The sequence below is a fragment of the Kwoniella pini genome, chromosome 11 (assembly GCF_000512605.2).
Source record: "Kwoniella pini CBS 10737 chromosome 11, complete sequence".
Taxonomy (NCBI): Eukaryota; Fungi; Basidiomycota; class Tremellomycetes; order Tremellales; family Cryptococcaceae; genus Kwoniella; species Kwoniella pini.
In genome coordinates this window covers 439,389-467,034 of record NC_091726.1, presented here as the reverse complement: position 1 = coordinate 467,034, position 27,646 = coordinate 439,389, and the positions used below count along the sequence as shown (strand labels likewise).

The 27,646-nt window shown below is 39.9% G+C and overlaps 10 protein-coding genes across 10 annotated transcripts; 5 read left to right on the top strand and 5 right to left on the bottom strand.

Moving 5' to 3' along the window:
- Positions 1 to 386: 386 nt before the first annotated feature.
- On the top strand, positions 387 to 2,810 carry I206_107511 (uncharacterized protein; the record flags this gene model as incomplete). The annotated part of the gene is made up of 6 exons (XM_070203536.1): positions 387 to 537; positions 619 to 1,700; positions 1,822 to 2,064; positions 2,125 to 2,298; positions 2,360 to 2,595; positions 2,678 to 2,810. The coding sequence occupies 6 exons, from the start codon at positions 387 to 389 to the stop codon at positions 2,808 to 2,810; spliced, it is 2,019 nt and encodes a 672-aa protein (XP_070059637.1).
- Positions 2,811 to 3,521: 711 nt separating this feature from the next.
- Positions 3,522 to 6,034, bottom strand: I206_107510 (uncharacterized protein; the record flags this gene model as incomplete). The annotated part of the gene is made up of 13 exons (XM_070203535.1): positions 3,522 to 3,728; positions 3,872 to 3,966; positions 4,128 to 4,197; positions 4,274 to 4,497; positions 4,587 to 4,817; positions 4,887 to 5,076; positions 5,147 to 5,200; positions 5,258 to 5,337; positions 5,398 to 5,559; positions 5,641 to 5,671; positions 5,730 to 5,758; positions 5,826 to 5,837; positions 5,914 to 6,034. 13 exons carry the CDS (start codon positions 6,032 to 6,034, stop codon positions 3,522 to 3,524), a joined length of 1,506 nt encoding a protein of 501 aa, XP_070059636.1.
- Positions 6,035 to 7,063: 1,029 nt separating this feature from the next.
- I206_107509 (uncharacterized protein) lies at positions 7,064 to 9,252 on the bottom strand (the record flags this gene model as incomplete). The annotated part of the gene is made up of 9 exons (XM_019157550.1): positions 7,064 to 7,182; positions 7,259 to 7,413; positions 7,476 to 7,784; positions 7,868 to 7,979; positions 8,033 to 8,281; positions 8,343 to 8,384; positions 8,449 to 8,579; positions 8,647 to 8,903; positions 8,980 to 9,252. 9 exons carry the CDS (start codon positions 9,250 to 9,252, stop codon positions 7,064 to 7,066), a joined length of 1,647 nt encoding a protein of 548 aa, XP_019009190.1.
- A 1,258-nt stretch (positions 9,253 to 10,510) lies between these two features.
- Positions 10,511 to 12,621, top strand: I206_107508 (4-aminobutyrate aminotransferase; the record flags this gene model as incomplete). Its single annotated transcript, XM_019157549.1, has 9 exons — positions 10,511 to 10,663; positions 10,733 to 10,802; positions 10,887 to 10,996; positions 11,138 to 11,288; positions 11,352 to 11,435; positions 11,501 to 11,622; positions 11,683 to 11,816; positions 11,875 to 12,187; positions 12,259 to 12,621. 9 exons carry the CDS (start codon positions 10,511 to 10,513, stop codon positions 12,619 to 12,621), a joined length of 1,500 nt encoding a protein of 499 aa, XP_019009189.1.
- A 403-nt stretch (positions 12,622 to 13,024) lies between these two features.
- On the top strand, positions 13,025 to 13,375 carry I206_107507 (uncharacterized protein; the record flags this gene model as incomplete). Its single annotated transcript, XM_019157548.1, has 1 exon — positions 13,025 to 13,375. The coding sequence occupies one exon, from the start codon at positions 13,025 to 13,027 to the stop codon at positions 13,373 to 13,375; it is 351 nt and encodes a 116-aa protein (XP_019009188.1).
- A 1,152-nt stretch (positions 13,376 to 14,527) lies between these two features.
- I206_107506 (uncharacterized protein) lies at positions 14,528 to 16,387 on the top strand (the record flags this gene model as incomplete). Its single annotated transcript, XM_019157547.1, has 10 exons — positions 14,528 to 14,572; positions 14,645 to 14,707; positions 14,801 to 14,854; positions 14,927 to 14,932; positions 15,006 to 15,095; positions 15,185 to 15,424; positions 15,506 to 15,519; positions 15,577 to 15,694; positions 15,765 to 15,877; positions 15,949 to 16,387. The coding sequence occupies 10 exons, from the start codon at positions 14,528 to 14,530 to the stop codon at positions 16,385 to 16,387; spliced, it is 1,182 nt and encodes a 393-aa protein (XP_019009187.1).
- A 201-nt stretch (positions 16,388 to 16,588) lies between these two features.
- Positions 16,589 to 17,491, bottom strand: I206_107505 (uncharacterized protein; the record flags this gene model as incomplete). Its single annotated transcript, XM_019157546.1, has 4 exons — positions 16,589 to 16,711; positions 16,837 to 17,028; positions 17,103 to 17,230; positions 17,317 to 17,491. 4 exons carry the CDS (start codon positions 17,489 to 17,491, stop codon positions 16,589 to 16,591), a joined length of 618 nt encoding a protein of 205 aa, XP_019009186.1.
- Positions 17,492 to 17,957: 466 nt separating this feature from the next.
- Positions 17,958 to 21,623, top strand: I206_107504 (uncharacterized protein; the record flags this gene model as incomplete). The annotated part of the gene is made up of 15 exons (XM_019157545.1): positions 17,958 to 18,034; positions 18,103 to 18,343; positions 18,404 to 18,426; positions 18,479 to 18,536; positions 18,599 to 18,835; positions 18,909 to 19,037; positions 19,099 to 19,283; positions 19,337 to 19,574; positions 19,633 to 19,730; positions 19,784 to 19,877; positions 19,933 to 20,015; positions 20,067 to 20,280; positions 20,339 to 20,449; positions 20,500 to 20,616; positions 20,676 to 21,623. 15 exons carry the CDS (start codon positions 17,958 to 17,960, stop codon positions 21,621 to 21,623), a joined length of 2,853 nt encoding a protein of 950 aa, XP_019009185.1.
- A 271-nt stretch (positions 21,624 to 21,894) lies between these two features.
- On the bottom strand, positions 21,895 to 23,733 carry I206_107503 (uncharacterized protein; the record flags this gene model as incomplete). Its single annotated transcript, XM_070203534.1, has 6 exons — positions 21,895 to 21,939; positions 22,007 to 22,289; positions 22,375 to 22,830; positions 22,907 to 22,981; positions 23,057 to 23,117; positions 23,187 to 23,733. The coding sequence occupies 6 exons, from the start codon at positions 23,731 to 23,733 to the stop codon at positions 21,895 to 21,897; spliced, it is 1,467 nt and encodes a 488-aa protein (XP_070059635.1).
- A 686-nt stretch (positions 23,734 to 24,419) lies between these two features.
- On the bottom strand, positions 24,420 to 27,003 carry I206_107502 (uncharacterized protein; the record flags this gene model as incomplete). Its single annotated transcript, XM_019157543.1, has 5 exons — positions 24,420 to 24,552; positions 24,620 to 25,289; positions 25,346 to 26,097; positions 26,158 to 26,460; positions 26,690 to 27,003. 5 exons carry the CDS (start codon positions 27,001 to 27,003, stop codon positions 24,420 to 24,422), a joined length of 2,172 nt encoding a protein of 723 aa, XP_019009183.1.
- Positions 27,004 to 27,646: the final 643 nt, after the last annotated feature.

The following is a 27,646-nucleotide window of genomic DNA, read 5'->3' as shown; positions in this document are numbered from 1 at the left end:
CGCTTCTTGTATCGCAGTATCGTTCATTTCATTTTGTACAATACCATCTAACTTACATTCCCACAACATTCATTGAATCTCAATTGTTATCATCTGAATATCCAATAAATTTAACCTATATTACCGGGACAAGAAAGCACAAAGTATGTTGATGCACAGTCCGCCTTGATTACCCCGCATTAATTAGTATCACTCAACACGACTCAACTTAAAATCATCATCATTCCAAATATACTTCACTACTCAGAATAAAGGTCAAAGCGCATTTCACAGATCTCAAGCATTCTATCAATCTCATAATTGTCAAGTTACATCTGCTTCCTGTATTCATGTCATCATTATATATATCCCTACGTACACCTCAGTTCATATACTAGAACAGAATCATGGACAATCACACAGTACCCCTGGCTGGGTCATCGTCAGGTAGTGGAAATGCTCCAGCTCGTAGACCTGGAGGAGCTAGACCTAATCCAACAAGAATAGGCTCAGCTGCACCACCACCGCCTAAATTGAGTATACCTCCCGGGAATGTTCGTAAGTCCGCCGTGTATTCTTGTTATCATGATCAAGATGGGTCTATCCTAGCTCATTTGATCGATTCTTCTATCCCTGCAGCTGGAATAAATGTTGACCAAGCAGGAGAAAACGGTTGGCAAATCCCATCTTCACTTCCTGCTCTAGCTCTTAGACCAATGAGAGCATCACCTTCACCTTCTAATCGTCCAAAATTAAGTCTCTCAGGCGTATCAACGCCTTCCACGACTCCGCTACCTCCTCCTTCCTCGACGCCCTTGCCGCCGCCATTACCATTACCCCTACCTTTACCTCGGGCACAATCTCACTCTTCGAGACCTCCCCTACTTGATGCACCGTCTCAGCAATATCTTTCCGGCAGTAGCAATGGCGCAGGCCCCTCTTCTCGAACATCTACACCCATATTGAAACTTAGTATTCCAGGATCATCAGCGACTTCGTCAGGAGGAACTGGTCCAGGCTTTTCAAGCGGTCACGAATATACCTTGAACGCCTCATCTGATCATGATGATATATTAAACTCAGCCCTAAAGACACCTACACCGTTTTTATCTGGAGAAGATACCAATCCAACTTTACAAGCTAGAGGAAATAATTATGAGGATGATGAATCTTCTTACGGTTTTGGACGACTTAATAACGGTTTAGAAAATGGCGAAGGAAAGAGAATAAGTGAAATGACCGAAGATATAAGACAAGCTTTGACCAAATCTCGTTTCGATACTAATAATTCTACGCCTAATAGATCTAGAGCAAATTCATCGTCTTCGAAACGGAGTCTATCAACTTCCAAATCTCGTTCTAGGGCAAATTCTTCCACAAACCAATCAAGAAGAGATAGCTCAGGTTCAATGATTGGAGGAGGTAGTGGCTTCCAAGCTGAAGATTTATTGTCAATTACAAATTTGGATATTTCTAGCTCGTATAGTAATTATACTGGGAGCGATGTCAATTCCAGAAGAAATAGTTTCGAAAAGAAATCAAGAGAAAATGAACACGGATATGTGGGTCAAAATGTCATAGTATCGGAAGAAGATCATCAGAAAGAAAGTCCAACATTCGATCCCGATGATCTGGTGAGCATCAGAAGACTGGGTGAGGGGACTGGTGGAGCTGTAGAGCTGGTACAGGATAAGAGGACTGGAAAGATCATGGCTAAGAAGGTAAGTCGATGGCCAACAATACCGTTGTCGCGTCTGGTGTTCAACCCTCTCGCAAAACATTGTCAATGTGCTATTCGCAACAATTTATCTGAGATTTAATGGCTGATACAAATATTCGCAGGTCATTGCTCGAACAACAAACCCATCAATGCACAAACAGCTTTTGCGGGAACTGGAAATCCTGAATGTCTGCTCATCGCCTTATATCGTAGAACACTATGGGTCTTTTCTCACCGAAAGAGACAGTGTCATCGGTATACTGATGGAATATTGTGAAGCCGGAAGTTTGGATTACTTATTAGGTAAAATGAAGATGAGAGGTATGATGTGTTCTGAGCACGTTCTGGGTAGAATTGCTAGCTCGGTAAGCATATCCATTCTCGGATTCTGACCTTCTGTCTGATAACTTTTGTGATATCTTTAGGTACTCAAGGGTTTAGATTACTTACATGATCACCGAATCATACATCGAGATATTAAGCCATCAAATATTGTTCTCAACAAACAAGGTGTCGTTAAACTATGTGATTTCGGTGTTTCGGGAGAATTGGTAGACTCCATCGCAGGTACATTTACGGGCACAAGTTTCTACATGGCGGTAAGTTGGATTTGGATTTTATATGAAAAGTAACCTCGCTCATCAGGTCCAAATGATGTAGCCGGAACGAATACAGAATCAACCTTATACAATCAAGGCCGATGTCTGGTCACTTGGAATGACATTACACGAAGTTGCTCACCTACGCTTCCCTTTTCCTCCTGAAGGCGAGAACCAATCTGTCGCTCCGATAGAACTTTTGAGTTATATCGTTACTGCTCCTACTCCAATCATGGTAGATGATCCGTCCGTCGGAAGGGTCTGGTCAGATGGATTCAAAAGTTTCATGGCTGATTGGTGAGTTTTCGGTTCTCATCCAATAATCGAGGTTTTGAGTGATTGCTGAAGGGTTTTTGTTCATAAAACCATGAATATATAGCTTGATACGCTCCGGAACTGATAGGCCGTACCCATGGCAACTACTAGAACATCCTTTCATAGTCGCAAACGAAGCGAAGAAAGTCAATATGGCGAAATGGGTAGCAGCGCTATGTCAATGGCCTTACCCATAAGTGAATCGTTCTTGGAATCCCTGCAAACGAATCTTGTGCTACTCCGTAGCCTAGCCAACGCAACGTATGAACCAAGCCAAACGGTATTTGGCTCGACGGATAAAAGCCTGTCCAAACCATTCCCAATAACAACATGCTTTCAACATCAAATCCAAATCATCAGATATAACGAATCTCAATACGAAACCACACCATGTGTCAGCAGGCCTAACAGAATTCTTTCCTCAATTTACGCTTCAACGGATTCTCCAGCTCATCACGTACATGTATCAATATTCACCTTCATCTGTTCAAAAGTTTCGTAATCTCCAGCATACAAATTATACAATTATAAAGGTTTTATATCAATATAAAGCAGATCTCATATGTAAAGTTTCCTTTTATGATAAATTGAAGTAGTCAAACTAAATGAGATGAAGTGTTTGTACACAGCATGAAACATATAGCATATAGCATAAAATGCATTTAATTTAAATAAAAGAATAGTTCATCAATTATCATTTTCTACCTAAATCTATACTTATTCTACTCGCAATATTACAACTCTTTCTATACTAATTTCAATTCAATCCAAAAACGCCTCTGTAATCCATACTTCTGTTATTTATTTTTAATCTTAAAACATTATTCACTTCTCGATATCTGTTAACATTTTTTAAGCTAAAGTAGAAAGATATCCACTTTTCACCAAATGTTGATAAAAAGATGTATTTAAACATGTCTAACGGTAGATATAGCTCCATGTAAATTTTCAACATCTTTAGTTTCTTCATCATTTGGAGTTGAAACTCTTTGATTTGAATTCATTTCATTTTCATTAATATTAGTTAATTTTCCATTAATTTCAACAATTTCAGGTTCAGGTAAATTTGGTGGATATTTCTTTGAACAATAAACAATTGCAATAGCTACTAAAACCTAAAATTAAATACAAAAAAAAATCAAATTAGCTCAAAATTTTTTAATCTAATATGATTTTTCGATTATTTTATTTTATATATAAATCAATTATCGTCATTTTTATTAAAAAAAAAAACAAAGAAAATCAAATCAAAACTTACTGATGCAGCACCTGTTACTAAAGTTGCTATTTGACCATTTCTGAATTTTGGTGCTTCAACTACTGGCCAAGCTACAATTTGATACCATAAGTTCCCTAAATTCAAATTATACCTTAAGTTAATATATATCTCATAAATAAAAGTAATGAATTTTGAATAGAATAGAATACTTACAAATATTTGAAAATACTATTCATTTTGAAAACAAATTTATTAGCCTATTTCAATAGAGATAATCCAAAAATAGTGAGCTCACGATTCATCGAGAACAAAGTAAGGGATCTAAGAACATCATCATCTCTACACAGCTCATTCGCCCATGCAAACTATCAAAATTCGATCTGAAATCAGCACTTTTGTCTAGGCTTGAAACTTCAACGGAAGATAAGGGTAAGAGCTTACATTTGAAGCTTGTCCTGCATATCCTAAACCACCTATAATATACGCAAAGAAATGTGCTCCTTTATTTAAATGATTCCAATTAAGTAACATAACACTACTTATAAATACAGCTCCAAACATTATTGGATTAATAATAAATCTATTTCGAGTTTGATCTGAGATTAAAGTAAGAATATATGTTGATACAATTGCAGTTGCTGTAAAAATTGATGGATAATATGAAACTTTTGAAAAAAAAATTAAAATTATTACTTTATTCTTACATTTTTTTTTTCTTTTTTGGTGAATAGTAATAAAAATTTTAAAAACTTACTTTGTTGTTTTGTATATCCAGCAGATTTTAACCATAAATTAAATTCTGTATAAACTCCAACTTTTTCAAAACTTGTTGCAGAAAGCGTAAATAATGAAGTGAAAAGATACCATCTCCAAGATTTTATTAATTTTTTAATTGATTTTCCAAGTGTTTTTGGTGTCATTTTGACATGTTCTGTATGTGGTAATCTTTGTAAACACATTTGACGTTCTTCTTCAGTTAACCAAACTAAATATAATTTTCGGATTTGTCAAATTTCATTTCTAAAATATTTGTTATAGAAAAAACCAAACTTACATGCTTTAGTAGTATGAGGTGTACCTGGGAACATTAAAAATCCAAAAATTGCAATAGGAATAGTTATTGCAAAATCGATAATAAAAAGGAATTGCCATCCTCTTAAACCATTTTTACCTTCTAAATTAGAAATGATTCCACCTTGCATAATACCTGAGAATAAAGTTCCCATTTGAGCGGCAGTTGCGAACTAATTACCGCATTCATTGTTCAGCTCAAACCATTAAGACTTTCATGCAGATGCGATAAGTCGCACTCACCACTGCACTTCGTTTACCTAACTCATAATCTTTGTACCATGATCCCAAGATATACTGTATTTTCGTACTATCAGTATAACAAACTTCTTTAACACGTACGCAGTTACTCACATGAGTTCCACTAAATGTACTAGCTTCGAATAACGCTTGAGTAAATCGGATACCCCAAACTTGATGAGGTGTTGTTGCCCCTATTGTAACACGCGTCAATATGACATCCCAGGTCCAATGTGTTAAAGAGACAGACTCACAAGCTGTACCAAGAGTGCACAATCCCCAAGCTACCATACAGAAAGGAAACCAGAATCTAGGTGAAATTCGACCCGATGATAAGATTAATGCGGAAGGCCATTGTCCAATAACGTATCCTGCTGAGAACATGGAACCGGCGTAGGTGTAATCATTTCCTTTGACTGAGTGAAAGTATCGCTTCAGTACACTCTCAAATAGAAGGCGGAGTGTAGAAGAGAGCAAATTTGGGGAGTGAGACTCACAACCGACATCTTCTTTCATTCCTGTTGTATACTGTATGGAGGTGAATCAGCATTTGAAAACATATAAAAATCATGACTTAGACACTTACAGCATTGGCAAGATTCGCTCTATCGAGATCTGTCAAGGTAAGAATACTGTCAGCCGATAAAGAATCAAAATCGACATAATGTAGAGGCAAGCTCACAATTCGAAAAGTCTATATGGAAATCCAAGCATCATTTAGCTTTCATATACGATGTATCTTTATTTGACAGCTAGTGATAGAAACTCACAAGAAAGACAGACATATGATAGGATGACTAGATCCAATTTTAAGAGCAATCTCCTTTCTTTCGGATCAGAAGGCGGTTTTCCCCAAAAGAAAGTTTCAAGTTTGACTTGAAGTTTATTCATCTCTAAATTATCCTTAAGTTGTATGGATTGAGATAACAATACACTACGATAGTATTCAAAAATACTCCGCCGGTTCAGAGTATCAAAGATGATATACTAATTGACCATTGAGTAAACGATAAAACATTCAGCTTTCATTGAATTAGGACTATATACTAAATTATGACGAAAACATCCTTATCAGCGACTCACATAGTCAAAAGAAGTTCGGCTCTTTCAATATTGCGACAATATAGGATATTTAGGCGAAGTGTTTGTCATTTGTCATTTACTCAATGAGGAAAATGTGAAATCTTCTTATCTGTCGAACTTTCTTAATGAATAAATACTAGTAAAAAGTGAATCGTTCGACTTTTATCCCGATACCTTAGTTTCGGGCGAATTATTTTTTTATCAGATCCCGTAAAAAAAACCTGTCCTTTCAGGAACTTCAGGGACGAAAGTTTATCTGGGAAATTGGAAATTGGGGGCGTTTGTCACTCCCAAAATAAGTAAATGCCCACTTGTTTTGCTTCCCGCTCACATGAAGCACCTCGTCACTTCGGCATCTTGAATCTACCTGAAATGACCGTAGTACTTTTAGCCGAATTGTAGTGTGTGTTTTGGCGAATAACAAGAGAAAATTCACACGCTGCGTCAAACAGCTCAAGGATTTAGAAGATTGAAGAATGGTTGTTGATTGGTTCGTCTGATAGGCAAAGTGGATGGCCGGCTGGCGGATACTAGCCGGCAGAGCTGCTCAAATTGTCTTGGAATCGCTGTTCAGAATGCTGGTTTATCAGTACTCCCAGCCCCATATCACCCGTGTATCGCCAAGGATCGGAAACCTCGTAAAACCGAGGAAATGTATTGAATCTGTCCATGCCGAGTGACGCTGTCTGGACATCGACCTAACACAATCTGTTGGGGTACTCAAATATCTAATGGAGGATAATCTCGACATTCATGTCTGCATATGACTATACAACTATCTTTGATATACCTAGACTGTCACTCTATATAAAATGCAATTTACAGTCCTTTCCATCCTCAGGCGGTCTTCAGAGCATCAGCCACTACCCTAGTCAATTTGAGTGCCTTCTCTTCTTCTAATCGCTGACATACAAGCTGGAGAGAGATTGGAGCTCCAACGACTTCCTCAGGATCATCTGTTAATATTCCGTATTCACAATTAGCCATTAAGCATTAGTTACTATTGGTAGTCAAAGTGTCCGAGTCACTTACATCTATCCCAAACTTCCTTTTCAACTTCATTTCTGGCTTCATAAGGTGTCTTTAAGTCTACGGTAGGATCTACAAAGCTAACAGGGAAAGTAGTAGCTGAATAATCGGTGATATTCCACATAGAGGTATATGCCACATGACCACCGAAGGCCATTCTATGATGATGCGAGCACATCAGCAAAACGTTCCTGCTACACATTTGACTATAAACACTTACTTTGGACAAGCTGAAAATGGGGTAACAGGACTTATGATTCCATCGAAAGGTCTACCAGTCTCAGTAACGCTTTTACTACTTAACCAATGATCTAATACCTTTTTGCAATAAGCTGTTCGATCAGATTGGGTATCCCATAAATCTCCAACTAAAGGTGGTGAGGATTTCAATGCTTCATATCTTGCTTTATAGGCTGATAAACCTTCTGGATAGGTTTCTCCTGACAACGCGATATATTGAGCGATTTTAACTCCACCATCTCCTTGGAAAAATCGGTTAACGATAGTATTGGCTTCTTCTGGTTTGTACCTAATGTTTCAATGACACCAAATCAGTTAAATAGATGAGCAAGAGGGCTGTGTAAGGTGCCTAAGGGACAGGTGGATGCTCACGGTGACCATTCGACTACCCTATGTCCAGCCGCTTCTAAAGCTTTCTTGGTCTCTGACAGAGCCCGTGTGACAGGTGGAGTGGGTTTGACTATACCATTGTCCATAATCAAGCCTGCAAGAACATCGTCAGCACTATCAAGCGAATGATGCTGCGGTATTACTGACCGAAGCAAAGTTTCTGAGGGATATTGACTTCTCTCCAAGGAATAGGTAACATATTAGGATCCCTGTACCATGGTTCTGCCCCAACAACACTCTTTGCCCATAGCTCAACTGCTTCTAGCGAAGTCGACATGGGACCGTTGATCGATTTAATGGCTTCTTGTCCTGGTAGACCGGAACGTGCTCCATATGTAGCGAACCTACCGAATGATGGCTTGAGGGAGTACAATCCGCAGAACGAAGAGGGGATACCTATTCATAATGATTAAGACAATTTAGCATACTTCCATCATGGGCTTGGATCGTCACTCACGGATAGAGCCTCCAATATCAGTGCCAACGCCAAGCGGGGAACCTATTTGTTTGCTCAAATATCAGCTTCGTTTGATTACAGACAGACATGAATGATAAAGACTTACCTTTCAAAGCTAAAAGAGCACTTTCACCTCCCGAAGAACCACCTGATGAGCATTTTCTATTATACGGATTGCATGTATATCCCCATACATTGTTATAACTTTCTGCAATCATCATAGCTGTTGGAACGTTGCTGTGAATCACATTGAAGTATCAGCATAATTCCTTACAGTGTCAATTTGAGAATCGTTATCACTCACGTTTTACAGAATAATACAGCTCCGCACTCTCTCATTATTTTTGTCATCTCACTTTCCTTCTCCTTTTTAGCCGGATCATTGGCCCATGCTACGAATCCAACTGTGGTATCCACTCCTTCGATATAGAAATTATCTTTCAAGGATACAGGTAAACCATGCAAAGGTCCTATTGGTGTACCTGTACGATCATATTCTTCATCTATTGATTTAGCATTCTTCAGAGCAGTGTCGAAAAGAATTTCCGTAAGGCAGTTGGTCTGCAAGAAATAATCAATCAGTAGAAGTCCATCGTTTAATTGATCGAAGAGATTGACGTAGATACATGAAACCTACTAATTGTTGTGCCACTGCTGCCCTTTTGCAGAATGCTAGCGTAACATCATAACTACTCAACTGTCCCTTAATGAGCTTCTCGACCAGAGTAGGAGCATCAGTCTCGGTGATTTCAATCTCCTTGGAAGACAAAACTCCACAAGTTCTTGGAACGTCAATGACGTTATTGGCATCCGTTGATGGGATTTGCCAATCGATAGGGATCAATGCGTCTCGAGCTGCTCTTTTGGCTTTGGATATTTCTTCCCAGGGTGTAGAAGGGATAAGGGTCATTTTGATCGGATGCTAAGTGATGACAAAATCAAAAAGATTTGAGATGGTGGGGAGAAATGATTACTTCTAGTCGGACAATCAGGTCTTTAGACTGTGTAGTGTATTTGAGGTATGGTTGTGAGATATTCGACACTCATATATCTATATATATATATATTCCGAGATATTTTGCATTCAATGATTCACCGCTGAGAAACCAATTATTCTTTAAGCTTGTGTGAGTCCGGTCATGACCGATAGAGCATTTAAGACCGCTATATTCAATGAGCGATAAGAGACCGTACTCGTACGTGATGTTAAATCCGAAAATGTAAAGTCTTATCTTGAGCAAGTGTGAATCCGAAAAGGACACCAAGTTATCCTGAATGCTTATGGTTCAGATCTCGGTAGAAACGCCGTTCGCTCGCATAAAATAGAATTCCGCAACTCTATTGGTTGTTGGAGAAGAATACGATATACTCCCGCTTCGTAGTCTCCTTTCCGTAAACAACTTCAATAATTACATGACATTTGATTCTGGCTAAATTAGATCAAAGGATAGATCTGCTTTATTACATCAAATACTTAAAATATGATCTTGCATTTCCATCAAATACAGTCAAACCATCAAAACTCATGTTCTGATTGATGGATCAAGCTTGTCAAATCTAGATCGATCGGACCCCTACAAAGCGAAAAGGCTAAGGAGGAAATAAAGACTTAAAGGCAAGGGAGCAGAGCAGATATTGGTTGAATATCACATTATACCGGATCGCCCGGATCAGCCGATAAATTTAAAACTTCGGGTAAATCCAATTTTCATGCCTCGCCTATTTCACAAACCATTCTCTTCCCCCTCCACCTTGCCTGATTGCTTTCAACCATAAATGAAATGGGAGACTGCCTTGCTTTCTTAGATCATCATCATCATTGATTTAGACCTCCTTACCAGTCACCAGGTCTTTTGCAGATCATTGATCGTGGTCTTCGTATCTCACCGAGCTATCGATCTAATCTTGTGTATATCAAGGAAAATCAAAAGGGAAAATAAAAAGCTGATAGGCAAAAAGGGAAACTAGACATCAACTATACCCCAATTTGGCCCGATTTGATCTGTGTGTATTTAGCTGAGATCACCCCATTTGGAACTGCGACTGCAGTGTAGTGGCGCTTGAACTTTGTAAACATATAAGGAAGCATTTGACCTCAACAGCATACTTTTATCGCCAACTCCCTTCAACTTTAGCAAACCACAAAAGCACCATCAACTCCATACAACATGTTCGCTCGATCCATTCGCTCCTCGAAATCTCGTCTTCCTCGTCGAGCTATTGCGGCTAGATATTTCTCCTCCTTGGATCTTATACCTGATGAATTCAGCAGTCCATCAGTAAAGACTGAAAAAGTTCCTGGACCAAAAGGTCTTGCTGCTGTAAGCTTCATCTTTGTCATATTTAATTAGAGAGGGAATCGTGTTCTGACATCTTCATTGATATGGTAGAGTGCGGAAATCGGTTCATTCCAAGATCCAAGAACACATGTCATCGTACCGAATTACGAAGAATCGAAAGGTATGTTCATTTTCCAGTCCCATCACTTCGATCAGGAGTGATTGGCCCGATGCACAAGATGATTGATCTTAATTATTGTGGCAGGAAATTACCTAGTTGATGCAGATGGAAATGTCCTTCTCGATGTTTTCGCTCAAATCTCCTCAATTGGATTGGGTTATAACGTACCTGCCCTCCTTGAGCTCGCCAAGACAGTAAGTTCCGATCGTTACTACTCTCCTTTCTTTCCCGATCAACTTCTTAACTTTTTCAGTAATTAAGCCGATCCTCCTTCTTCCCGCTTACCTTCCTTTGATCGCGTCGTCCCTTCACACACTGATGGAATGCATAATTAGGATGAATTCGCAAAAGCAGCAATGAACAGACCTGCATTAGGTTCTTTCCCTCCTGTACAGTGGGCTGAGTGGCTAAAGACTGGTCTTTTGACTGTGCAACCTAAGGGATTGGACCAATTGATCACTACTCTTTGTGGTTCAAGTGCGAATGGTATGTTATAAAATAATAGCTAGCAAATAACCGACCATCTCTAACGCTCTGTCCCTTTATCAGAAACCGCTTTTAAATGTTCGTTTATGGCTTATAGGCAGAGAGAAAGAGGTGGACCAGATGTGCCTTTCACAAAGGAAGAAATGGGTATGTATCTCTTCTTCAAAGCGATTGATATTCGGCTCGAAGCTCAATCCTATACATGCACACAGACTCTTGTATGGACAACCAAACACCGGGTGCTCCTCAACTTTCCGTCCTTTCCTTCAAATCGGGTTTCCACGGTAGATTATTCGGTAGTTTGAGTGCCACTAGAAGTAAGGCTATACACAAGGTCAGCACTTGCATTATCGTTTCACGCAGAAATGAGACTAATGTCGATTTACATCCCTAGGTTGATATTCCTGCGTTCGACTGGCCAGCTGCCCCCTTCCCAGAACTCAAATACCCCTTGAGCGAACACGCCAAGGAGAATGACGCTGAAGAAAAGAGGTGTTTGGAGGAATATGAGAAGATTTTGACCGAAAGGTGAGGAAACTGTCGAACTTTTCAGACGAATTACTGATCAGCTCGGTTTTCGATATAGCAAAACAACTCGACCTGTAGCTGCTGTAATTATTGAACCGATCCTTTCAGAAGGTGGGGATAGACACGCGTCAAATAATTACTTCCGACAACTTCGATTAATAGCTAAAAAACACGGGGCATTCTTCATTGTTGACGAAGTACAAACCGGTGTTGGAGCTACCGGAACGTTTTGGGCACATGAGAAATGGGGTTTAAAGGAAGGAGAAGAACCTGATTTCGTCACTTTCAGTAAAAAGATGCAAGCTGCTGGTGTATTCCATAAGAAAGAAACTAGACCTAATGCTCCTTATCGAAATTATAATACTTGGATGGTAAGTGCCGTCTTCATACTGTACTATCAGATACAGCGACAAGTAGGCTAATCTTTATTGATCATACTTAGGGAGATCCAATCAGGGCATTACAAGCTAGAGAAATGATTCGTTTGATCAAACAACATAATCTTGTACAACATACAGCTTCTACAGGATCATTATTGGCTGATTCATTCAAATCGGTCTTTGGTTCTTCAGTTGCAAGTGGTAAAGTCATGAATTTCCGAGGAGAAGGCGATGGAACATATTTAGCATGGGATATGGCTACTCCTCAACTTAGAGATACATTTGTAGGAAAAATGAGGGTAAATGGTGTGCAAATTGGTGGATGTGGTGAACAAACTGTCAGATTACGACCTATGTTGACTTTTGGAGAGAAACATGCAGAGATCTTGGTTGGAACTACCGAAAAGGTTTTGAAGGATTTATAAGATTACGGAAATCATGTGTAAAACGTATCATTTTTTCTCTACTATTTTCATTATCGTTGATACAATCTCACATGCATGCATATTCACATACTTTGCCGTTGTTCGTGCTGTGTAATCGATGATTCGGCGAAAATATGGAACATGTCCCATTGTGGATTAAGATGGTTCGAGTAGGTAGGTTGAGTGTATCCGGGCTTACGGAGATTATGACGTAATCTTGATTTTGTGAATCTGATTAATCAGCAGTGATCTTAATGGAACCAAGCTAGTTGTATCTTGTTGAGCAGGTCGAAAGTGATGTGAAAGAGATATAAAATGGAATTGATCATCACTTATTTATACTTTATAAGCATAAACAAACAAAGCAAAAGATCAATTCAATCAAAATTGAAACGAAAATAAAATGTCAAATTCAAGAATAATCATAAATTCATCAGAAGATTTAGAAAATCATTATAAAGAATATATTTCAACAATTAATAAATTACCAAATTCAAGTCTTGATTTATATTTATCAAATTCAATTAATCATAATGATAAATTATTAAATAAAAAAGAATATCATCAATTAATTATACCAAATTCAAATTTTAAAATAATGGAAATAATTTCTGATTTAGATAAAAGAATTATAGCATCAAGATTAGATATAACTTTAGGTAATAATGGAAAAAAAGTTAAAGAAATTGTTTTTTATAAATTAAATGATTATTGGGAAATTGAAAGAGTTTGGAGTATTGTTGAATTTTTATAAATAACTACTACTTTTTGTTTCGAAAGTTCTGTAAGTGATCTGTGTTTAATTATCTTGTGTAATTTTTATGTATATATAGGTCATAATGTTGATTTATAGTTTAGTCGCATCAATGATGTAAAACATCCACTCGTTGTAACCGCAGTCGGAGTAATATGGTTATAGATAACCCCATCGCTTAAATTTTCTTTCGATCACCATTTCAGTACTTGTGTACGAAAGGCTCAATCACCCAAGACACGTTTCGAAGGTGTTTTAATGATCCCCTTTACCGGTATTTGCGGAGACTTCGACGCCCCATGATATACGTGGCGTCTTGACAGCATTGGTAACATAGGAATCGCCAGGAACAGGAATCCGAAACGTGTTTCCTAAAATGAGCCAGCATGGTCGTACATTAAAGATCACATACCTATATCAGCGATTGCATGTGGCTTACTGCCGTAGAATACGTTTTGGCGCATGTCCATCTTCCCAACGACAAATATCATTCTGTATATGAGACAGGCGTTAATTTACCCGCGTCAGGACAATCAAATTTCTCCTTCTTGTTCTGTTACTTCTGGATTCTAATATAGGAGAATTATATTGGCTGTACCAATTTTTCAGGAAGACGATATTACGAAATGTTCTTTCGAGGCCAGATATAATCTATCTGTACGTCTAAGAGCATTATCGATATTATGAAAGATCCGGAAAGACTTAACGTAATTGAGCCGGTTCGTCTCAGGAATATTTCAACATCGACTAACGTAACTCAGATGAGGGTTCAATGATTTCATTGAAATATTGACTTGGCTTGACATGATCACAGTTGTAAGCATACATGGCTGTATAAGAAAACCCTGTTTCTAATAGTGATGGTCGTATCATTCCAGTTTCTTGATCAAATGAGGAAGAGGTTCGAAAGACTTCAAATTCATCTGCTCACCTTTACCTTACACCTCTTTCAAGTGGCAGATCCATTGACAGTGCTTAATCACGTCCGAAGCGAATTAAATCCTCGACCTTTTTCGATAACCGACTGCCACCGAATTGGGTTCTTCTCTGACAAAAGCTCACAGGAGATCCTGTTGCTATAATTGTGAATCCTTCAAGTCACAATGACTAAACCCTAGTAGTAACATAACATCAAAGGAAGGCAGTAAGAAAATGGCACCGACAGTCGGGATCTCAGAAAGAACTCTTTTTGCTATTGTAAGTGTATGAGCATTCTTAGATTGAGAGTAGTGTCAGAACAATAACTGATATCATGTTGATTCTTTGTAGTATGGCCCATTGGAAATAGGAGCTTTGATCAGTGTATTTGGATTCGGTTTACTGCTCATGCATGTAAGTTGCATACTTCACTCATGAAATCGCTTTCAATGATCAAAAGGAATCTAAGTACTAGATATGTATTGATTCATATTGTCATATCAATAGGCTTTTGTGTATTTTGGAATTTATTCTAAAGGAGGCTGGAAAGTGAAATTATTGGTAAGAGACGTCTTCCTTGATCTTCTGGTCAACCCTATGGTCATAATGACTGATCATCATGATTAAATCTAGATCATAGTAAGCTCTATCTTATTGATGGGATTATATTCGCTACTTATATTGACAAAAAGTCTTGACGGTGAATTTGCAGTTCGTCGTTGTTCTTTGTCTAGGTCAAACCGTATCGGATTGTTCTAGGATAATCAAATTGACTACTATTCACAGTGCCGATCTTGTCTACGTGAGTAACTTTGGGTCGACTGGTATCAGTCTGCCCCCACAATGGATACCATCTTAAATAGAACAGCTGATGTTCCCTTCATGTGTTAGTTTTTGACAGCATCTGAAAGACCAGAAGAAATTATCTCACCTATTTTATCAGTCACAATCTCTACTATAACTCAGTTGTTCTTGTTGAGAAGATGTTTGTTGTTTACTGGAGTGACTGAAAACCCTACAAATCGATCAACAACATTTTATAAGCTTAAGGTTTGGGGATTAGCTGGATTCAGTTTAGCGGTAATTTCACTGAGTTTCGCTACGGGAATAGGAGTTCCAATCAGACTTCGGGTGAGTCTTTTCGAAGATACAGTATATCAATATTCCGTTTTTGTAAGGAATTTGCTGAATTGCCTTTGTGGTATCGTTTAGATGTTGGAGAATATGTATGTCGTACATCATTACCTCACAAATGTTGGTGCTGATTGAATTGTGAAATTCAGAGCAACAGCACATGCGGATCGTCATTTGGATTTATTGACGATTATGTGGTTAAGCACCTCATCAGCTATTGATATTTTATTATCAGGATATATCATCTTCAAACTTCGGAATGCTGTTGTGAGCTAAAAATCTATTTTATCTTGCAAAAGGTCAATGGCTGAAAACTCATCCTCTTGAATCCGTTCAGAAACATAGTGAAGATCGAAATAAAGTAGTTGACGCTTTAATCAAATTATCATTTCAAGCTGGTGGTTTAGTCACCGCTTTACAACTTTCAGCTTTAATCATTTACTTAAAAGCGTGAGATAAAATATCGTTATGACACAGTGTTTTAATTTGCTAATATTTGGAATTCATGGGAATTAATGTAGTACATCGACTTGGGCAGACTTCCCAGCAATTTTCATATCAAAAGTATACGCAATAACACTTATTTCATCAATTTCGACACCTCGTCGTCAAGCTTCAAGGCTTAATCTATCTGGTCAGAATGCACCAGGTCATCAAATTCCATGCATATCATCTCCAACTATAGTGGCAAGTTCATGTTTTCAAAGATCACGAATCACACCATCTTGTTCATGTGGTTGTCAAAATGGGCAAAATCTTCCTCTACAGGTAGACCCAGATGGGGCAATGGATGAACTCAGGCCCGCAAGTGAAGCAATTGAAAAAAGCGAGATTAGGAATGTTAGAGATAATACTCTAGTCATGTCCTCTACTGAGAGTGGTATGAAAATGAGTGCCGGAAAATCCGTAGCTCATTCTGGAAATCTTCCTTGGGACACAGAGAAGGGCAGTATGGAATGATTGGTGTATCGTCAATTCGTTTACGGAACTTTTAGTAATCTGTCTTTGCGAAAGTACGATTCTGATCAACACTTATGTTGATTTTGTAGATCAATATAAGCATAATTTGTATGACCGCTTTCAGCAGATACGCACGAGCACGCGACAAATGATTATACAACCAGTACATTTCGTAGAAAATTGCAGCAATTAAAAACACCTTTAATCATCGCGCCAAGCAACTTCACCTCTTGACCACCGTTCTGCCCAAATCGCCCGCTTGTGATATGTTTTTCTAGCAGCTTTGAATTCGTTTGTGAAGTCGTCAATAGCTTTACTTTGCGTCTAAACCAAGCAAGGTACGTTAGCTTAATACCAAAGTTGAAGAGTACGAGGATGATTGTAAGGGTAATATCGAGGGAGACTACATTGGATATATCGTCAAGCTTAGTTGAGAGGAAGTGACCCACCCTGTCTCCATAGATGGGTGTACTTGTACCATCCGCATAAGCGTTTGGTGCGGGCGAATCGACCCTAGAACCAGGTAAACTAGCTCCTGCAGATCGTCCATCGATGAATGCAGATGCTATCTTCTCTGATAATTCATCTTGAGCAGTCAAAGAGTGTCGTAAACGTAGATGGAGGAATGAAGGTCTATTACGCTATGACAATGATATAATCCTGAAATCAGTCATTCGCAGGGGGCATGAAGTCGACCGAACATTGTTGGACCTACCTGGTATAGATTAGATTGAACCTTCTCAATATCTATCCATTGTCTCTTGAGTCCTTCAGCATAAGCATACGATTGAGCAGTCGCATCTCGCAAAGCTAATAACTCGTCCCTCAATTCAAGATTCCGCCCTTTGAAGAATATAGGTCATTAGCTGATTTACAAATTGTAAAGGACCAGAAAATATCGGGGTCCCGGTCAATCTAAATTGACTAACTAGCAAGATCATCGTTCTCTTTGCCTAACTTCTCTACTTCAGCTGCTAGATCTTTCACTTCTGGTAGAGTGAACAAGAAAGCTTCTGTCAGTTCTGGTGAAGATAGGAGATCTTTCAGAAATGTTGGAGGATATTGTGATAAAGATGGGAATTGTTGTACTAGGGGAGTCGACATCGCTACAGGAGTGGTATCGCTCTGGCTTATCGGAGATGATGTGAGACTGCGAGTATATTTTCTATGACACAGAGTAAAGACAACGGATCAGAGGGGATAACAATGAGAATTAGGAATAGGTGACAACCAAACATGACGTTTACGGCTAATTATACTATTGCCTGGAGAGGCGGATATCACCGCTACTTGGATCCCCATCTTACCCCACGTAGTGACGACAAAATCCAATTGATTTCATCCATTTCATTTCCATCATTGGATTTCATTTCTTTACAGCATATCTGGATCATAATATCAATCGAAAGGATTACACAGATAGAGCTGAAAGTAAATCTCTAAACTAACATGTCCGACACCTCGACGATATTCCCGACGATAATTTAAACATAAATCTGAACAATCAGGTTCAAATAATCACCAAAAACGCTCTTTACGTCACTATCCGATTTTAGATACAATAGGCAAAATGCCATCGCGCATGAACGCACCACCAACCCAATCGAGGCGAGATGAGCTTCTCAATGAGAATTATGTGGACGAAGAGTAAGTCTTCGTTAGATCGTCCTCTTAGATTGCAAGCTATAAAATGCAGGACTAACGGTCAGGCACAGGCATCTCAAAGCGTTCGCCTCAGCGCTTTCGATAAGCGATACACTACACATGGAGGGCGAAGCGTCTCCCCTTTCACCCCGATCCCCACCTGTCCCTCTGGATTCACCAAAAGCCTCCAATCCCTCTTCAAGACTACAACCTCAGCAATGGAAATATGGTCCTGACAACGGATCGTTCGGAAGCGGTAGCGGAGGTTCAGGAGAGAGAGTTGAGAAATTGACAGCTACGTCCGATTTCGCTGTGAGTCTCTTCCTCTTGATGCAGGTGAAGCCCTCATTCATGCAATCCGTGCTATCGCAGCCCATCCATCAACGTGTATCCAAGTAAGCATATCTTTCATTGCCAGGCTAGCGCATACTAATAACATCGCAAAAGACGTCCACGTACGTCGAACCAGGGGTTGACATATCACCTTATACGATGGCCATTGCTCGTAAGTTCTACCGTTATCACTTAAAAGGTTTAAGAGTAACTTTTGGCTGATGTTCGCTACAGGGCTTCTTTTTCACCATCATCTACTTCGAGTTCTTGACCTACGTGATTACACGTCAGGTCGTAAACGTTTTTGAATGGCTAGTGGCTTGGAGGGGTCCAAAAGTGAGACTGCGGCGAGAAGTCAGGAATTCGAAAACATACGAAGAATGGATTGCCGCGGCAAAAAAGCTGGATAGCAATCTAGGTTTCGATGAGTGGAAGGAAACAGATGAGGACTCTTATTTCGACTACACCCTGGTGAGTGATTGACTGAAATATATGTGTTCACCGCTATGTCCACCGCTATTCGACTAATAGATGAATTATATAGGTTAAAAGGGTCAAGCGGACTTTGACGAAATTTCGAGCCGCTGAAGATGCTAGAGGACTCATGGATGCATTGGCAGTCTGCGTGCGAAGTAATTTTGCGGGCACTGAGAGTGTCAAGATGTATAGTGAGGTGCGTCGTGCCATTCGCACTTTCTCAGGTGAGACCCTAAGCTGATCGGCCAACATCGTAGACGTTCTTTGGCACAAAACGGTTGATTGAAGACCATGTCAACGAAGTGGCAGCTTGCCTTGATTTCGTTCGAACAGCGAAGGATGTTTCGCTAGAAGAGAAACGAGCATTCTTCAGAGCTATAAACAGACATTACGGGGCTAGTGCATTATGTCTCTCGGGAGGGGCGTCTTTCGGATATTATCAGTGAGCTCTACTTCAAGTATACGAATTGTAGCTCTGCTGACATGCGGACGAAGCTTCGGTGTAGTAAAAGCATTTCTTGACGCGGACCTTCTGCCGAGAGTCATCACTGGTACCTCGGCAGGTGGGCTGATCGCCTCTTTGTTGTGTACCAGGACAGATGATGAGTTGAGAGAGCTCTTGGTGCCGGAATTGGCGGATAAGATAACCGCATGTGAGGATCCTTTCCATGTCTGGTTCAAGAGGTTCAGGCAGACTGGGGCGAGGTTCGATACGGTTACTTGGGCTAAAAAGGTAAGTTGGATCGCTGAAAATTCTGTGTTGGGAGTAAACACGCTGATGATTCCGACAGGGCATGTGGTTCACCCGAGGTAGCATGACTTTCAAGGAAGCATACGAAAGGACCGGTAGGGCCTTGAATATATCTGTTGTACCGTCTGATAGGCATTCGTGAGTAGCCACCTCAGCTATAGACAGTGCATACATCGCTGAAGCCCGTACAGACCCACAATACTGCTCAATCATCTGACTGCTCCAAATTGTTTGATCTGGTCGGCTAACTTGGCTAGTGCTGCCGTGCCGGGTATCCTGAATCCAGTGAGCTGCCGTGGCAGAACAAAAGGTTGTTGGTCAAAGCTCATCGCTACTGTAGGTTGTACTGATGGCTAAAGATCGAGATGGTAACGTCAAGCCGCACAATCTTGGTGGCTCAAGATTCAAAGATGGAAGTCTAAGGTGAGCTGATTGTTGGAATTGTGCTCTGACATCAGCTGACCTCGCGTTCAGAGAGGATATACCGCTCGGATCCTTGCATACCCAGTTCAATTGTAATTTCTCAATCGTATCGCAGACAAACCCACACATCCACCTTTTCTTCTTTGCTCCTCGAGGATCTGTAGGACGACCGGTAGCTCATCGGAAAGGAAAGGGATGGCGGGGTGGTTTCATTTTGTCTGCTCTAGAATCTTATATCAAACTGGATCTTTCCAAACATTTCAAGGTATGCACCAGCTATCTAAACCGTTGACGCCTGCGGGGAAGCTGACACACGGGTACAGGTCATACGAGATCTCGATCTTATGCCTCAAATCCTGCAGAGTGACTGGAGTGGTGTTTTCTTACAAAGATTCTCGGGGGATCTGACTCTCACACCAAGAACTACTATCAGAGTGAGTGTTGACGTGGACAATAACGAACCCAAGGCTAACAATGGGATCAGGACTGGTTCAGCATCTTGTCTGATCCTGACAGGAAGCAATTGGATCACATGCTTGAAGTGGGTCAAAGAGTCACTTGGCCAGCTCTCAGAATGGTGAAAAACAGGATGACAATCGAGGTTAGTCCTGCAGTAGTCCTGGTCACACTGATAGAATACTGACTTTGGTCCGAACGTAGCGAGCGATTTTGAGAGGACGAACAGAAGTGAGATCGGCAATTCACCGTGACAGGACCTCGAACGACATGACATCTCCGCCTAAGACTGGAGGGCTGAAGGTGCCTGAAATTATACCGCTGGAATCGGATGTGGACGCGGGATTCGCGAGTCGAACAAGGCGGACTAAAGGCTCAAGAGGTCTTGGTGGATTGGGCATAACAACAACGTTTGAACCTGAATCTCAGCATGGTTTAGGATTATCTCAAACTACCCGAAGAAGAAAGAATAACCCTAGAAGAAGAAGAGCAAGTGAGGTATTCGTTGTTGACTCAGATGAAGTTGAAGAGGAATTAGATCTTCCTTCTTATACTCGACAATTGAACGCTTCTCGAAGTGTTCCACCTGAATCCCCAAGTCTCGTAAAGAAAGGATATTCACTTAATCTTGGTGACACATTAAGACATGTCAGAGCCCCTTCTTTATCGGCATTAAGTTCACCATTTAGATCAATACGGCAAGCTTCAATTTCGCCTCAGAACGAAGATCCACCTTTACTACCCCAGAATCCCAGAGTAAAGTCGCAATTATCAATTACAAGGTGGTTTGGAGGTGCCTCAGATTCCTCATCGGATGAAGACAGCGGAGAAGATGAATATAATTGGAGAAAATCCCAAGGTGGAGTCAAATCAGCGACTGATGAAGATACAGAAGAAGATATAATCGAGGTGAAGGCGGAACCGGGATATGGAGAAGAAACTATACCTGGAGGCGAGAGAGTGACGCAGGAACAGATCGATGAAGGAGCTGCAGCTGGAAGAAGTCGTAGAAATAGATCAATCAGCGAGACCACAACTAATTCCGAGCCAAGCAGAGATGGGAATGAAGGTACAATAGAGGAAGTCGCGAATGTGGTGAGGCGACATGAGCTGGGAAATACTCCGCCACAGCAAGATGGAGTCAGTCAATGAGCCGACTTGCCCAGTCAAAACAAATAGTGTTCGAATAGTGTGACATATTATGGTCAAACGTCAATCGAGCTAGAACAAGAAAGAGAAAATTGAGATGATGGTAAAAAGTTGTATTTGTAATTCGGATTATATAAGTGAAGGGGTAGACTATTCATATTTTACATGCATGCCTTGCTTCATTCAAGCCATCATGCCATATTGAAATAGCACCTCGATCGAGCTTACTTTTCCACAACAATGTGCGATAGTGTACAAATCAACATTATGATTATTACGGTCTATTTATTCCTTGTTTTCTAAGATTATCTTCCATCATCTAATAAGAAATGTGGAATTAGCTAATCAAATCTCGTTTCATATTCGAACAAAAGGTTATAACTTACCTCTTTGAATTGAGTTATAATCATACCTTCTTTCTTTTCTTTCTCTTCTTTTTGTAATTTTAATATTGCTCTTTTTTCAGCTTCATTTATAACTTGATTTTCTTTTCTCATTCTTACTGCATTCATACGTTGATGTCTTGATCCAGACATAACATAACCTGATTGTTCGAATTTTTCAATTGTTGTAGCTTCCATTCCAATTTCACCTCTACGTGGTATACGTTGTCCAGATTCTGCATATAATGCCATTGCTTCTCCTTCTCCTGGTCTCATATGTGCGAATCTATCAACAAAGTCGCAATCAGCAATCAATATTCGTTTTTTTTTTATCAAAAACCCGATCCTTAAAAGTGTGAGACTGAACTCACGCTGATCTATCCATTCCTTTTTCTTTAGCTTCATTAGGTAATTGAGGTCCAATTTCTTCATCACTTTCTTCTTCTTGTCTTTGTGGAATCTTTTCTTTCGAAGGAGAGATAGATGTACGTTTAGTTATTGTTTCACCTTTTTCAACCCACATATCTTCTTGTGTGGAAGCAGGTATTTCTTCCTCTGGTGATTTATTTTTCTCTTTTCTTCTCTTTCGTCTACGTTCTTCCTCATCTGAATCATCAGAATAATCATCATATTTCTTTTTTCTTTCTTTCTCCTTTCTTCTCCTTCTTCTACGACGTTCTTCTTCCTCTGAATCAGTTTCTGAAGATGATTCATCAGAATATTTTTTAGAAGAACGATGTTTAGATGATTTATGTTTCGATTTTGATTTTGATTTTCTAGATGATTTCGATTTTGATTTGTTCTTTTTTCTTTCAGCTTCGAGATCACTATAGAATTTGGGTTGTATTAGTATTCTTTTATAATTGCATGAAACAATTAAACAGTAATCACGAAGAAACTCACTCTTCATCCTGATATGGTCTTTTAGGTGATTCAGGCCAAATTGACAAAGGATTATTCTCACGTTCTTGTCGACGTCTAAATGATAGGCCCAGAAATTCAGCATCAACGTAAAAAAGGACTAGAAATGTACAAAAGAAAGTTCAAACTAACCTTTCAAAATCAATTGTACCGAATCTTTGATGTGGAGGAGGATTTTGCCAACCTCCATAACCTGAATTTTGAGGAGGTTGTGAAGTTGGATTTTGCATTTTAGGTACCCAAGGAGGAGGCATATTTGTACCAGGTGAACCATTACCATGAGGTAAATCATTTCTATTACCATATCCATATCCTTTGTTTTCACCATTTTGAGGAGAATTCGAATTATCGAAAGGTTTATAAGAAGGTGATGATCTTCTAGGTCTATCATTTGATAATTCTCTTCTATTATCACGTTCATCACGTCTTGAATCATATGATTTAAATCCTTCTCCATCTCTATCCCTTACTTTATCTTTATTATCATTTCTATCTCTACTTCGTTCCCTTCTATCTCTGTTTCTATCTTCGACACGTCGATCATTTCGCCTATCTTCGTATCTCGAAGATTTTTGTTCATCTTTTCTATATTCATCTCTATCTCTATCCCTGTCCCTATCTCTGTCCCTTGGTGATCTTTCATCTCTTTCAGAACCATTACGTTTCCTTTCCATTAATTTCCTTCTTAGTTCCTCTTCTCGACTTAATGATCCTTCTTGATTACCATTTCTATCGTTTGAAGTGGCGATTTTGGATGATGATGATCCTCCAGGAACCATACCCAGTCGTGATGGGTGTACTGTGGCCATTTTGTATTACTGTTTAAAGCTAGTGCTAATATTGCAAAAGACAAAGTATTCTGTAAATCAACATATGTCGAATGTTGTAATTCAACTTTGTTTAATGAGCGGCAAAGATCAACCTTAATCAAAGGTGAATTACACGTGGATTAAATTTACCGATCAAAAGTGGCAAATCTCATTAATCCCAGTATCATTCTCATGTAATGCAGAAGAAGCCATCCGATACATTCTATGCATCTATTATCGTAAAGAAGGTAAAAGTATAGATCATAAAAACATTACAAATCATCAAGATCGTTTCTTATGGCGTAAAGCAAGTGAGATTATCCAAACAAAGTTCTACTTTGTCGGGAAAGAGCGGGAAGTGATACGACTTCTAGTCGTCACGATTATTCTCCATGTATGCCACAGAAAATCCAGTCTTCGTCTAATCTTCTACTCCTACAAGGAGTGAATGGTCTGATCAACAGACCAGTTAATGTGTTCCATATGATCTATGCTAAAGAGTGGAAAATATGATTTATCAATCAATGGATATTCACAATTTGATTAAGAGAAAATGTAGTGAGCGAGATTGGCATTCGATTAAATTGGTGAATTTCCGTGAAAGTGCTTCTGGTGATGGGTATATACAACAGGTCCCAAGAGTGAAAAAAAGAGAGGCGAAAAATGACTATCAGAGGTGAAGGGCCTTAAGTAGTCCCGCGGACTGTGCCCATGATTGATGGTGCCGAGGTTGTCCATTCCCAGAACATGACACCGGCATTCCAGCCCTTGGCTTCGGCTTGAGTCACACATTTATGCAATACCGATGGATCAACGAATCTATGCATGGAGCATGGGTCAGCCTCAAACTGCTTAAATCAAAAAGAGGAACTTGTTGTGCACTCACCCATTAGCAGCAGCGCCTTCATCAAGGGGTTTACCAATAACGATTTTGTCCAAGGGTAATCCAGCAGAGGAGTTGATTTCGAAAACTGAAGTTGATGGCCAATCGTTTCCAGAATCGAAAAGAAGGGTCTCGCAATCCTCATATACTCCATCACCTTGATTATAAAATTGGACATTGTAGAAATCGATACCGTCTCCCGTTTGTTCATGAATTGACACGTAAGCTCCATCTGAATAATCTTTGGCAGAGGTGAACCACGGAGCGACCGGTGCATGGGAGATAATGTATGGTGAAGGTAATTGGTTTCGAAGTTCTTTTTGGAAAGTGACAATCCAAGATACAGCTTGAGCCGAATTCATAGCTGACATATCTTCGTAATCGATATCGACTCCATCCAATCCATAATCTTTGACCCATTGCGCCAATTGCTGAGCTGTTTGAGTAGGATCAGCTCCATTGGAAGTGGGCGAATCGGTAGATCCAAAGGCAGAAACCATTAGTGCGATACCAGCGTTATGGTATTCGGTTATGGTTTGTTGTCGGGTATCTGTATCAAGTTGTTCCCAAAATTGTGCGTTGTCTACTGCGCCTTGGTTGGTCATCCAGAACGCAAGGATAAAACGGTTGAAGTTGGACAAGACATCCACAGAGGGCATTTCAGTTAGCCACACTATCAGGTGCTTTGGTCAGTTCAGATGCTCAGCATTTTTTTGGAGAGTGACTTACTGTCTGAGTAGATAACGTAGTGAGGAGCGGAAGAGAATGATCCAGATGGAGATCCGGTCGTTTTCGCTGTAGCTGCTGAGGCAGAAGCACTGGCAGATGCAGAAGCTTTGCCATGTTTTCCGGAAGCCGATGACGATTCCTGACCCCAAGCAGCAGAAGACGAGGATTCTCCAGACCATCTATTCCAACCGGTGGAGGTAGCAGCCGACGCCGAATCGTATTTTGTAGGTGACCAAGATCCATCATCGTATGATGTAGAAGCGGAGGTGATTGCAGCCCAGTCAGCGGATGAAGCAGAAGAGGACTTGTGACGGTGATGACCACTGCTCTTAGCTTGATCGCTACCTGACGAGGATGTAGCAGTGTCGGTCGAATATGGGTCGTTTGTGTTGTACCAATCGTGACTTGTAGTGGTTGCTGTTCCGGTGCTGTATGGATCATTTGTGTTGTACCAATCATGAGTGGTGGCTGAAGCAGTGGTATCCCATGAACCATCGCCGCCTGCCCAGAGCTGGCCACCGATCACCGAGGTAGATGTAGTTTCAGCGGAAGTAGTGCTTGTAGGAGAAACGGAAGTAGTGGAGTCGGTATGCGGATCGGCTTCATCACAGTCTTCTTCGTCGTCGTCCTCGTCCTCGTCCTCGTCATCATCTTGCGATGTATCCGGATCGGCAACGAGCTGACCACCAACAGCCGAAGGGGTAGTAACAGCGCTAGAAGCGACAATCGAAGGTGTAGCCGTAGCAGATGCACTATAACAGCGGTGTTTTGTTTAGCTCATGATGGGGAGACTTTCATTGATATAAGCTTACCTGTCAGCTTCCTCGTCATCACAGTATGGCAGTTCATCGTCGTCGTCATCCTCCTCATCTTCGTTTTCTTCGAAATCCTCACCGTCTTCGCATTCTTCGACATCCTCGTCGTCTGTGCTTGCAGTGGGTTCGACAGCGAGATTAGCGTTTGTGATGGAAGGTATTGTGGTTGAAGTCGCCGAGGATGTGGCAATAGCAGTTATGGAGGAGCTGAAAGGTGGAGAAGATGTCGCAGATTGGTTGTTATCGTCATTTTGCTCAACTGACCATGTCCAAACGCATCCAGTGGTATATAATCCGTCACTATCCGGTAATGAGTGTCAGCGTTCTATTCACGACTGATTCGTAACACAGAGATCACGAGACAAGTCAAGGAGGGAAACAGGCAAAGGAGTCACAGGAAGGGGTTGAGGATTCAGTCTCAGAAGGATGAAACAAGTTTGTATTATTCCTTTGATGTGATTTTTTTGTTTTATTGTTTGGCAAAATTCCGAGCGGCCAGGAGAAGATCAAGAGATATCAAATAACTCACGAGCAAATGATATCTGTACCCGTACAATTGGTTACAAAATTCCATTGATCATTATAACAACGTTGTAATTCCGATCCTACACATTTCCAAGCACCAAGTGTACATTCTTCTTGTCTTTCCTGAATTAATTCCTGAGTAGATCTAATTTCTTGTTGAATATTCGTAGCTCCAGTAGCAGCAGCTCTAGCATGATGTCTTCTATGATGATTTACACCAAATCTATTATGTGGTCCAGCCGCATTAATAGGTTCAGAAGTGAATAAAATTATAGATAATGTTAAATAAATCGCGTGATTGATCATTGAGGATTTCATTATGGTCATTGATTCCTTTTGAATCTTGTCGCGTAGTATGATTGAAATTACTTTTGATATATCGTTTTTTTCGTCTTGTCACGTCTCTTTTCGTTTAATTGCGTTTGGGTCGTTAACAAGATTTTTAAAATAGCTGTCTTACCTATCGATTGAATGAGGTGATTATTTTATCTTAGCCTGCCAAGGTAATTAAAACTAAATAAAAGGTGATCTCCACTGTATTGGAATAATTGAATCACGAGTAAAAAGAAGAGAAGGAAAAAACAAATCGATTGTTCAATATGAAAAATATTAAATAAAAGTAAAAAAGAAAAGAAGGAAATGTTCAAGTATATTCTACTATATAAAAAGAAGCACGTCCTTCAACAATGAATAAATTAATCACAATATTGAGTAATAAATTCTGATCTAAACGGTCAATGTGAAAACTCATACAAAAAAGAACAATGGCGTTAGGCGTTAAAAGGCGAAACCCTTATGATCCTCTTCAACATCATAATCATTCATCATCATCATCAAATGCGCACACTCACACACACACATATACTACTATGAAAGTGATGTATAGCGGATCGATCTATGCGAAGTCTCCCTTCTTAAATTAGTTCGAATAAATCTGATGTGCTAAATTCTTTGAATCATA